Source organism: Nothoprocta perdicaria, unplaced genomic scaffold (genome assembly GCF_003342845.1).
Source record: "Nothoprocta perdicaria isolate Ctin4 unplaced genomic scaffold, notPer1 scaffold_349, whole genome shotgun sequence".
Taxonomy (NCBI): Eukaryota; Metazoa; Chordata; class Aves; order Tinamiformes; family Tinamidae; genus Nothoprocta; species Nothoprocta perdicaria.
In genome coordinates this window covers 588,297-600,708 of record NW_020455587.1, presented here as the reverse complement: position 1 = coordinate 600,708, position 12,412 = coordinate 588,297, and the positions used below count along the sequence as shown (strand labels likewise).

General features: G+C 35.9%; 1 protein-coding gene across 6 annotated transcripts in view; it reads left to right on the top strand.

The window, feature by feature from the left end:
- Positions 1-11,278: 11,278 nt before the first annotated feature.
- Positions 11,279-12,412, top strand: part of PTPRK (protein tyrosine phosphatase, receptor type K) — a 293,985-nt gene continuing 292,851 nt past the window's right edge. For all 6 annotated transcript variants that reach the window (XM_026044058.1, XM_026044053.1, XM_026044054.1 and 3 more), the window contains exon 1: positions 11,279-11,323. In XM_026044058.1, coding sequence (XP_025899843.1) covers positions 11,314-11,323 — 10 coding nt within the window. In that variant the 5' untranslated portion in view covers positions 11,279-11,313. The remainder of the gene's footprint in view (positions 11,324-12,412) is intronic.

Sequence of the window (12,412 nt, the reverse complement as noted above, 5' to 3'; positions counted from 1 at the left end):
TTTATTACAAATTATGCACATCCCTCTGGTAGTGAAGTGTTTCAATTTAAAACCAGCAAAATTKTATTATACTTGTTGCTTTATTCATTGCATCCACATTATGAGATGGTTATTAAATATTGATTTTTATATTGTATTAAAAATTTTAATGCTTTTCTTGGTTTGTGCTCCTTCTGAAACATTCTAACTGTATTGCTGTTTCTTGTCAAGTATTTTCTTCTTTTTGTATTGATTTACATTGTGTTCTGTATTTTAACCTTAAAATGATAGCTCAAAAATAGAAAGCTTTTTTTTTTTTAAGCTGAAGTTTTAATTTTTTAGGCAATTTATACATTACTTTAAGCTCTAGTGCTGAAAATAAGAAACTTATTGTGCCCTGAAATAATGTATGTTTATTCTCTCAGGCTAAAAAAATAAAAGTAAATATGAAACTCTTCAGATTTTTTTCCTCTCTCCAAGCGGTTGTCACTGTCTGTTGAGAATATGACTTCTAATTCCTTCTTTGTCTTCAGATACTTTTGGAAATTTATCCAGCAGCCTCACCTCCTTCCTTTCCCTAGCAGGTTGCCTCTTTTTAAGTAAAGGCATGCCAAAAAGTGGAGACATGCATATTCCTTTTTTTTGTGAATACACTGGCAAAAGATGGCTGGAAAGATGTTGTGAATACATAGGTATATAATATTTGTGCAAATTCTGGTTGGATGTGTGAATGCTTTGTCTAGTTTGAAAAGTGAAGCTGATGTGAAGAGCCAATTCTGACAGTTTTTATGTAGGAATAGAGGGTACAGAAGGTTCTTTTGTTTTCTTAAGAGTGAGTCATATGAAAGACTTAAAATAGTGTCCTTTTCAGAGTCTAGCTGGTGTTATGATTGCAGCCTCAGCTATCCAAGTCGTCAATGAAAAAGAAAGTTGCAAAAGGATGATACATATACCGACATGGTCCATAATTACTGAGCAAAACGTGTGTGTACCTTTTAGCTTTACCTTATGGAGTGAGGACTGCATCAATATCTCTAATTCATTCTCAGAACCATCGCTAGCCACCCATTCACCCACTCCCCTGCCCTGGGCAATACTCTGACTAATTGCTGTCAAGGAATGCATGGGACAAGACAGTGTAATAGAGACTTAMTAGCAGAAACCCTCAGGTATTTGGYTGCTTAAAACAGTACATATTCAGGATATAAATCTCATTCTCTTCTATTCAACATAATATCCTTCTTTCTTTCTCCCTTAATTAGTTGCTGCATTTTCCTTCTGAGATAATTATTCCTCACAATAAAATCAAATCTTTGTGCCTCTTCTTTTTTTCTTTTTTTTCTTTTTTTTCTTTTTTTTTCTTTTTTTTTCTTTTTTTCTTTTTTCTTTTCTTTTTTTTGAATAAGGGTAATATACAATAGCATGCATTGGACCAAAAATTGATTTAGCCCAGTATCTTTTCTCTCAATACTAGTGACACTTTAAAAAATAAGAACAGGGCAAATCTGAAGATATGCTTTCCCAAAATATTGTTTCAGCTCCGATATGTGTCGTGTTATTTTTCTGAACCAAATAGACTCTCTCTGAATTTAGTAACTCTGAGATTATACCRGCCTCTCCTTGACTTTCTATTATCTTCAAGTAGTTACACGATTCTGTGACAGGGAGTCCCACAGCTTAAAACTGCAGTATTTGGTCTTGATCCCCAGCAACTTAGTTTTTAGCCAATGATTTTTTATAGAAAAGRATGGTTGATCTGTGTTCTTTCCACAGGTGTGTATTACTGCAAAGAAATAATCTTATTTCTTTACTTCTCTATAATTCCTAAATTTTGAATTGTCTTTTGATTACTATTTAGAGCTGAACTGATGCTTTCATGAAAAAATGTATTTTAGACTTAAAATCTTATGATTGAAAGTTAAATTTGGCATGGGCACTCATACTCTCTTTTAGTAGCCTATTGGTGCCTACCAAGACAGTTTTCAGCCATAGTCTTTGTTGACAACATAGAGAGACACCTTTTATTTATGTGCTGAAAGTGTAAGAGTGAGGGACTCAGGTTTTCCTGCTCTCTTTATTGTGCTTTGGGCATTRTGGCACCAGGACGTGGACAAATGATCGGCTCCACAGTGCTGCTACTTTCTTGCACACTCTAGGGTAGGTTTTGTCTGACTTTTAGGCATATCTATTCRCAAAACTGCTTCATTGAGGATCTTTTACAATTTAATGAGAGCATTAACTGCAAAAGTACTGTGTACCTCTGATGCAAARAGATTTGACTTTTTGTTTAGCAATGATTTTGTGTGTGTGAAGAAAATTACATGTTATCAATACTACATGTTAACCTTCTCTCTCATACTCATAAAGAAAAGCCTGAGTTTTATGATTCACTGCTTGCATAATTCTTCATATACCTTTGATGTCATTTCTTGAAAGATTTCTTGTGAGAGGCCTTTGTCATCCTTCTCCTATGACTCTGGATTTATTCCGTGGCTGAACTCTTCAATCATCTCTCCTCCTCCTTGGGCCTGCCTCCTTGTGCAGCGTCAGAAATGACCTTCTGTAACAGCTGATATTGTTTTCAATATCAGAGTTCTTCCATTTTTTGGCACTTAATTTTTTCTCTCCTTTTGCATGACTGCTTATGATTTTATGCTTAATCTTATCAAAACAGGTTATTTTTCAGTTTTTAGTAATAATAATAAAACTCATGCATAGTATGTTTTTCAGGTATCGTTATTTTTTTAATAGTTAAAATTCTCTGAGTCTCCTGCTTTGTCTGATCAAAAATTTTTTAACACCAAAAGTCCTTTTTGACTCCTAAAGTCTGTTTCACTGAGAAAGGCCAGTGAAAGGACCGTGAGGATCTATCTGCCCAGTCCTGTCATATGTTGTCTGTCTGTCCAGCCCTCCTCCATGGGTGGTGATCTTCCCGTACTAGTGCTCACCTTCTTCTGTGAAATGCTCTGCTTTCTTGTAATCCAGTGGGAGGCCTTTGCCCCTGTCTTCTGCGAGGTTTTTCTGTCATCTGTGCAACTTCACTCTTCTTTGGCTCCCTGGCTTGTTTTGCTCTTGCAGTGATACTGTATTAACTTAGAATAGTTTCTGCTATCTTCAGATAAGACACTTTTCTGTGTTTGAGAGGCTGTACAGCTAGAAACTCTTCATCTGCTGAGGAGATTTTTTTTTATACTGATATCAACCCTTGATACATTATGTTTTTAGAATAATTTTTGAAGAACATATTTTTCCTGGTCACCGTATTTTAAGGTTACTCTGACAATGTTTTAATGTGATGGCTAGTACAGTTAAGCTTGCTTTCCCTTTGGAATAGCTGACATGAATAGTAGCCAACTAAAATTTTACTTGTGAAGATTTTTTTGTCTCCCAAGTCCTTGTTTCAGCTTTTTGTTTTGCGGAGCAGAATACACAGTAACCTAGTGCTCTGAATCTGCAGAGAATTTTGTAATTTTCATGTAATAGATGTAGAGCTGTCTTCATTCAGCACTCCTACTGGGTTTAATCGCATTCTTATTCATTAACTTTTAACAGTGTATTGTGAGAAGATTTCGCAGAAATGCTGGAAACTGCAATATCTCCATAAGGTTTTCTATAAATAAGCACTAATAGGGTCTTGAAGAAAACATTATTTATTTATTCCGAGGTAGCAACGTAAGACCACTTATCCATATGTAATCAAAGCGATTAAATTCATTTTGGACCTCTCAGTCGTGTCTTCCTTGAAGTCATAGGATTTGCTTGCTGGCATTTTAATAAGTATAGTTATAAGAATATTTATTAACTTAAATTACATGATTCCCCCCTTCCCCCCCCCCCACACACTTATTTGTATTCAAATGATAAGACTACTTGTCACCAGCACAACTGGTCAGAAGTTTGCTCAGTGCATAGCAGGAATGCTAAAATTTGTAGTCTTTGAGCCAAAATATTGAATGGCTTTAGTATTTTGCAGATGTAGATGATTTTTCATTATAATGATTTCTACTGAGTTTCTTCATAGTTTTAGGAATATGTTTTGAATTGAAATAGAACTAGTCTTGATCAATTAAAGTATTCCACAAATGCATGGCTGGTTGCTGTCTGTTGTCCTGCCCACACTTGGTAAGGATAAAGAAAACTTGAAAAAGTCATTCAGCAACTGTAAACTAGCTCTTTTTTGCCTCTCTGCTGAAGAAGGGAAGACCTAAAGGGGTAACCACTAAAGAGAAGAAAACCTTCCTTTCCCTAGAGAATTGGAGGAAATTTAAGACAGTTCTGTTTAGATTAGATTTTGTTTAGCTTAGAGACTGAAAGACAGGTATTTTGATAGGGACTGATCTTCTCCTCTCAGCAGATTTTGTCTTTTTCTATCCTGTTGACTGCTGGTAGAGCATGGAAAATTGTCCTGCTGCCTGTCAATGCAAAGATGTTAGAGACAAAGAAGCTTTTCCTAGTCCCACCATGGAGGGAAGGATTGTGACCTAAGAGAACAAATCTAATAAATGACATGGTCAGGCAGACCACATCTAGTTGTGAATCAGCAGTATCTCCCCAAATTGAGGGTTAGGATTAATGCTGGCAGTGACAGTGAGATGTTTTCCTAGCATGACAGAAAAGCACCTCTTAATTAGCCATCCTGCATTCTTTGTGGTTGGCGCTTATTGGATTTCAGGTCCATGTCTTCTTTTGTTTGTAAAATAAGTCACTATATTAGAAGTATGGAATACATATTTAATATGAAMAAAGCATGTATAGATGTACTCAGTTGTTGACTTTTTGGTCATTTCTAGTGCTTATTTTAGTGATGATCTACAGTTCCTTATTCAAGCTTGTAGGTTAAGACGATGCTTAAAATATACTGATAGTGTGAACCAAGCTAGAAAATTTGAAAAACAAAACCAAGCTRTTGATAATTGAGCTAACTTGGTGTTTACTGGTCTTAACTGTAATCAGTTATGTTTTAAGTAATGAATTCCAGAACTGTGAAATAAGGTAATTTTGCAAAGAAGCAAAATAACTATTAGTATCGAGCATGATTTCTCTGTAGTGAAGGATAACCTGTAGTTTTCCTTAAGCACTGCTGTTTTCATGGTGACATTTTAATTAAAATAGTACCTCTGAACTTCTGCCTTTTTAGATGCGCTAGGTTAATTTAGGTTATTTCAGTGTTCTGTTTTATTAGGTAGTATTGAACATAAATACTTTAAGGCAAGTCATTATATTTTATTCTCCGGTAGCATTAACGGCAGTTCATAGCATGTTATTACTAAGTATCTGAAACCTCTGTAATCAAGATGCTTTAAAATACTTGTAGTGGAAAGAAATAATACATTGCCTTTGGAAGATAAAGACACCCTGTGCTATGAGGCATGCGGTGACAGAGGCAGGTAAATTAATATGGTAGGTGGGTGATTTTAAAAGCAGACCCTGTTCCTGGATGTATGTCTGCCAGAAGACCTGATATAGCACTTTCATCCTCTTCAAGCCTCAAATTCACCAATCAGTATGAAGAGAAAAATTTTCTCAGGACTTCTATCTGACATGCCAGATAAACATAATTTTGCACTGGGTTCTAACCATGGAGCTATCTACTTTGATAGATTTATAGCTAGTCATTATGCTTTTACAGCAGGTGGTGGAGAAAAATAAAAGCATGCTGTTGAATAAAAAGAGGAGATTGTTCCAACTAGTCATTTGAACTGGATGAGAAGAGAGTATTTCATTTGTGGTGTGACATCTTCAGATGTATGAGCCCCCAGGAAGCAATTGAGAACTGATTCCTTTATCAGGGAAAAGTTATGGTGGAGAAAGTTTACTGCGTGACCATAGTAAAACTAGTTTTTCCATACTTAAGTTTTCTCCCACCTCAATGATCTGCTTATTCTTATTGGAAGAATTTTGGGGTTGCTAACCGGGTCTCTAAAAGAGCATGAATGGAATGTAAGATACTAGTAGTATTTTTTTAATGTAGTATCAGAAGTACTCAGAAGCAATAATACTCTTTAAAAATAAAATATAAAGACATCTTATTTTTACTGCCATTCTATATATGCCTTTTTTATGACAAAAAAAAAAACCTTTACACTGCTGATTGAATTTAGAAATGTCCTTCATTTCTCTAGCCTACTTGTTTAAAACGAACAAACAAAACAAGTCCTCCCATTTCCCTACTAGAACACCTGAAGATGCAGTTTTCTTTCTTTGTTGTCTCCTATTAGTTTCTGAAACAAAAATCAGAAATCAGATCTTGGTAAGAATGTGCTGCTTGGGTGCTTGGAAGGTGTTTTTTTATTTTTTATTTTTATTTTTTTATTTATTTTTTATTTTTTTTTTCATTGAAATCATTTTAGTGCTGTTTGCTTTTCTGAGTATATTTTAAAGGACACTGGAATTAAATGGTCCGATTAAATATGAAAAGTGTTTTCCAGATTTTTTAGGTAGTAAGCAGAAATATACCTTCTTTCACCTAGCAGGTAATAGATTTCTAGTAAAACATTCTAGTAGACTTCTAATAAAATCATTCTTAATAACTTTTCCAAGYGTGTGAAATTTTTATGTACAGAAGATATGCCATTGGCTGCTTCTATTTTAACTGATAAAACTGTCATAAAGGTTTCTAGAAATCATATTGCTGTAGTGAGAACCCTTGTATTGTCAGATCAAAATGACTGATTCAAAATATGAGTCTTTTTTTTTTTTTTTTTCTTTTTTCTTCCTCTTCTGGAGTTATGAGCAAGGAGCAAAGAGGCCACAGTAAAGTGGTACTGTTCTTCCACATTTATCGGTGTGAGTTACTGATGCACATTTTTCTTTCAGTCTGTAGCATATCCRTAATTTCACCTGATGAAAGACTGGTTTCATCTCTGCTTTCCTGGGCTGGTATGCAAGGATGAAATCAAAATTGCAGAGCAGTGTCAGGACYGAGTGTTGCAGCTGAAGAAATACCACAGTTACAATTTTTAAAAAGTAATTTGTCTTTAAATTCAAGTAACTTTAACCAGGTTTTTATAGCTAATGTGTAAACCTGACTATACGATCTGTATTAAATTAATCTTATAATTTGATTTTAAGGATTTTAAGATTAAATTTAAGCTTAATCTTAATGACCTTGCCATTTAGTGAAGCCTTAATTTCTTTCTGTATACTTCAGTGTTAGTTATTCATCTTTCTCTTCTTATAATGAACATTTAAGATTCTCTGTTTTATAAATGAAAATGGACATGTACTCAGGACATTTTTATGAGGCTAGCATGATTTATCACATCTCTTTTAGAAGGATRTTGGAAAGAGATGTGTGAGGGTCCTAGACAGTTTTTAAGTTCAAGCTAGTGATAATGTGAAGCTTAAGAAAAGATATTAGACATTTGATATTAGAACTGATTTGCTGGGTTTCTGTGCAATAGAAGTATTTCCAAAATGCTTCCTTGAAAGCGGAACAAATTTGAGTGACCCAAAATGCAGTTGGCCATTTGGCAAAATAAGCATCAGGATTTAAAACTCCTTCTGCTTTACTGGGTTTTGGGACCTGTAGCTCTGGTGCCGCTGTTAAGACTTTTGCTCTTGACAGAGCAGCTGATTTGCTCTTGCAAGACTGTTGGTGCTTCATTGCAGCTCTCTGTGGCYTAGGTCAGGCCAGGCTTTGGTCTTGCTTTGGTCCCCGCCGCTGCTGTTGCTCAACATCAGCTATAGGAACGTGGTGGGTGGAGGTGATGGGACGCTGGCTAATGGTGGGGCACCTCTGACTGAGTTGCYTGGGGGGAAGGTTGCAATTGCAAACTACCCCCAAAGAGCTGGGCAGCAAAAATGAAGTAGCTGACTTGGGCTGCTGTGTCGCGCGGGTAGATCCTGAGCATTCGTTAGGGGAGTCCACTTTCCTCAAAAAATACTGACACTTTATTTTGAATATTTTCAAATTGGCTGAAGTAGGATGCTAAGAAGCCCTTACCTACTGTGTGTTTTTTGTCAAATTGTATTTATGTTTGCGTGGTTGAAGATTGATGTGTATACAATGTAAATAGTAATCCATAAATGTAATATAGTGCGTATAGTGTCTATATGTATATAGTTTTGTATAAACAATTGGGGAAAAAAAAAACCCATTACTGCAGATTTCTGGCACCGCCATTTCCTGTCCTTGCGTGTTTCACAACGTGTTTTATAGKAGGCTTATTGCTTAGTACCCTGAGTTACCGAAATAGCCTGACGCAGTTGCCTGTTAAAACAGAGGAGATCCCAATTTGCCCATACTTCAAGTCATRGGAAGTAATTTGCGAAAGATCTACAGATGCTTGGTCTGTCTCATGGCACAACACTGGATAATGGGCTGCAGCAGTGGTTTTTCTTTTACTTACCTTGAAATGCCCTGTGCTTGGTGCCATGAAGGGGAGGCGTAACTGGTGAGCTGAAGCATGTTGRTTTAAGCAGTTCTCATGTGGTGGATTTTGCAGCATGTCAATAATGCACCTCAATAAATGTGGTTTGTGTGTATGCAATAGCAGCCCTGGCTTGTTTTGTTGATGTGGCAGGGATATGCCACCCAGAACATGCGGTGGATTAACAGGTTCATTGTTATTACTAATCAGAACCATGATAACTAAAATTAATAGTGGGCAAAAAGACCAGCAATTAAGAACATTCATCTTCTAAATGAGTCTACAAGATCCATTGGTAGTCTAAATTTATATACTGAGGGCACTTAAGCCATTAAAAAGGGTAATGGGTGCCCTGCAGGCATGTGTTTCAAAGCCATATGTCATTTTGGTGCAATGACAGCAGACAGTGATAGCTTCCCTTTAAGGGAAACTGCAATTCATTTATCAATTAAATGTCTAAGGAAATGTATATTTTTGCTGTAGAATGATCATAGCAGTGTATTGCAAGTTAAATCAGAAAACAAGATTTATGTTCGAAGCCTTTCTGGCTTTATCATGATGGATGTTAATTAGGAAAGTCTCTAGGTGGCAATAGGGCATCCACCTTGGAACCTATAAAGACATAAATGACTCTGCCGGGCACAAAGATCTCTCCTTTAGCGCTCTGTGATCTTTGACAGGGACACTGAGGTAGCAATCAACTTGGTACACAACATGAAATGTGGGTTCAATGGTTTTGTTGTTGTGCCTCTACTGTCAGAGTAATGTATGAGAGGGTTTTACTGAAGTGGAAATGGAGCTGAAAGTGAAGTTCTGAGGTTTTTATTTTTTTTTTATTTTTATTTTTATTTTTATTTTTTTTGATACGGGGAGTTAATGGGAAAGTTTAGAGTATATAGATGTTTTTTTCTCTTAGTGTTATCCTTATCAGCTAAAACCACTAATTAATACTTAGTTCTAGCAGTATCCTAAAATGAATATCTGGCAACATTTTAGAGAAGCAGAGTTAGCTAAAACTTAGGCTGTTTTTTTTCATTTATTCAAATTGACATTCTCAGAACTGTTAGATTTAAATTATGTCTTTCTGAATATAGCATGTAATCACAATTTTGGAATAGAGTGTAAATTTCCTGCTGAAACGTTTTTAGTAAAAAAAAAAAAAGGCTATCCCTTCCCCAAATAAGAGTATTTTAGTTTTGTGGACAATCAGCACCTTACGTAAAACTTGTATACTCATTTTGGACAAGTAAAAATATTTTATTTGAAAATATTTTTTGCACATTTTTGAAATTCAAATTTTAGAAATAATTTTGACTTTTCAAATAATTTGAAAATTACTTGATATTCGTGTCCAATCCTTTCCTTATTCTCTGAGCATAAACTATAGCTTTTCCTTGTCATCTTCTCCCTTTTCCACCACATGTCTCCCTCAGGTATAGTGTGGGCTGGTGAGACCCTCTTGGGCACATGAAAGTATTTTCTGTTGCTGCAATGGAGGTGACTCATTCTATAGTTAAAATTGAAATTACTATAATAAGGATTTTTTTGGGTTGTAATTTTTCTTTTTTTTTCTTTTTTTTTTTTTCTTTCTTTTTCTGAAATACTTGTCCCATATTCTGTATTGAACAAAATCAGATGGGCAAAGAAGTTGAAGCAAATGCTTTTGTACTTCTGGAAACATGTCTGACTTTCTTCTTAACTATAGGAAAATTGTTTGTGGTGGTGGCAGTAGTCAGTTGGATTGAAGGGCCTAAGATGCTGAGAGCACAGAAGAAGAGAGTGCAAGCTATATCCCCCCCACTATTTTCAAGRAACTACTTATAATCTAATTCTTGAGTTCTCCTGTAACTTCTCTTCTGAGAAGATTCTGCCTAAATAAAGATGAACACACGATGTTTTCTCTTTCACTATTAGTCTGGTGTTCTGTGTCTGAATAAAAGGAGCGAACTCAAGGACAGTTTACAATGAGTGGAGATAAAAGTTGTACACAAGTCATCTGTATTTTCTTGTGTTTATCCTCTACTGTTTCTTCTTCCAGACTCTCTCCATTCCTTTTTTTCTTCTGTACTGATCTCTTGATCTCTTCCTCTGATCATTCTATTTTCTTCTGCCTTTTCCCACACTACTTTTTGTATCTTGAGTGAAAAATGTAACTTGTTTACTGAATGAAACACAGCAGATATTACTGTGTTACAAAGGATTTCCTTTTTGTTTTCTTTAACTCTTTAACCTTCCTTTTTCTCCTTGTTACTTCTCACAACTTTTGATGAGAGRTTTTTATGTCTGTTGTTTATGTGAATCAAAAAAGACCCTTTAATTGGACTTCATGCTGGATTGATTTAATAAACCAAAATCATCAGATTAATTCTGCAGTAATTATTTCATTTCTGAGTAATTTTAATTATACCATGTGAGTGCTTTTCTTCTACTGAGCAGTCTTTATCCTCRTAGTCGGTTTTAAAATTACTTATACTTTTCCTTCATCACTGTTGTTACCCATTTGTTTTTCTGTGGTTTTTAGCTCCTCTTGGTCTTAGGAAATCTGTAGCTTTTCTTGGACCAGGTTTTACATAGGCCTCAGTGACTCAAGCTGTGATTTTTGTGCTCTGAGAGAAGGTACTGTTGAGGGAACTCGGCTGCGTGAAGCAGAGAGGTTGTAAAGAGAAGAGTGTGGATGGRTGAGGTACTGGAGGATTTCAGCTTTGTGCGGGCAAGCCTGTGAATGGGGCCGTAGGCTGTATGGGCCCTGTATTTGTCAYAGCACTTGGGGAACCACGTCTGTTTGAGTCTTGGACCTTTGCTTTTGAATAAATATAGAATCAGCAACTAACAGCAAGTTTCTTTCCTAGGAGGGTGTACGTTTGATGACGGTCCAGGACCCTGTGATTACCACCAGGACCTGTATGATGACTTTGACTGGGTGCACATCAGCGCTCAAGAGCCTCACTACCTGCCGCCCGAGATGCCTCAAGGTGAGACACGRCATGGATGCTGCATTTCCCTCTCAAAAAGCCTTGCTATGTATAGTGTCAAAGCCATACTCTCTGACTTTCATTTGCAGCTTGATAATAGAGATAGTAAAATTAAATAGAAAACAATAAATATAATAGCAAATCTTGGTAATTGCAAAATGGTCTTAGGAAAGATTGCCCTTTAAAGAGGGCAGGATTGGGAAGTGAGAAAGGTAGTAGTAATCTGTTTTTTTATTGTATGTGGAATTCCTATTTGACTCATAATGAAATTTTACATCCTAAATGACAACTGATGTAGTGTTTGGATCATCAAGGTTTTTATAAAACAAATGGGAGAGGGAAAAAAAGGTTCTCCAGAAAAAAACTATACTGAACCACTCCTCCACCCCAGCAACTCATCATCTGAAGGTAATCAGAAAAGCTTTGATTTATGGAAATATCGCCACTGTTAATTACTATTTAGGACAGGTAATGAATAACTGAAGAAGTACAGCCTACATGACCTTGTCTGCTCACCTTTGATGAACAGCTTAATCGGTACTTCCCAGACAGCATGATATGCTGAGAAAATGAAAGCATTTGAAATTCAACTACATTTTCCAATTAATAGTACGTTAAGTAATTAATCATGCAGAGGAGGAAAAAAGGTCATGGTTATTTTATTTGTATCCGAAGGGGTTTGTGGAGCACATTATGTGTGGAGAAGTAGTAGGAAATGTTGCCACACAGAAACAAACTAACTTCTTTGTCATTTCTTCTCCTGCTTTTTATATACTGTTGTGCATTATTAATGGCTCTTAGTGTGTATAATTTTACTTTTTGACTACTAATTAGCTAGTTCTTCCCTACTTTGGTGTCACTTATATGAGCGACTGTTGCCATGCCACATGTTTTGCAAGCTCCATTTAATGGGTTTATTTAATGGGTTATTTTGTGATGCAAGTTTGCATATGGAAGAGTAAATTTGAGCCCTGAAGCAGCTGCATTTCATGATGCTGAYGGCCTTGAACTAAACAATTCAAAATAAGCTCTCCCCTAGGAAGACAGAAATTGGTTACTTTTCAGGTTGCATTTTTCAGAGTCTACATG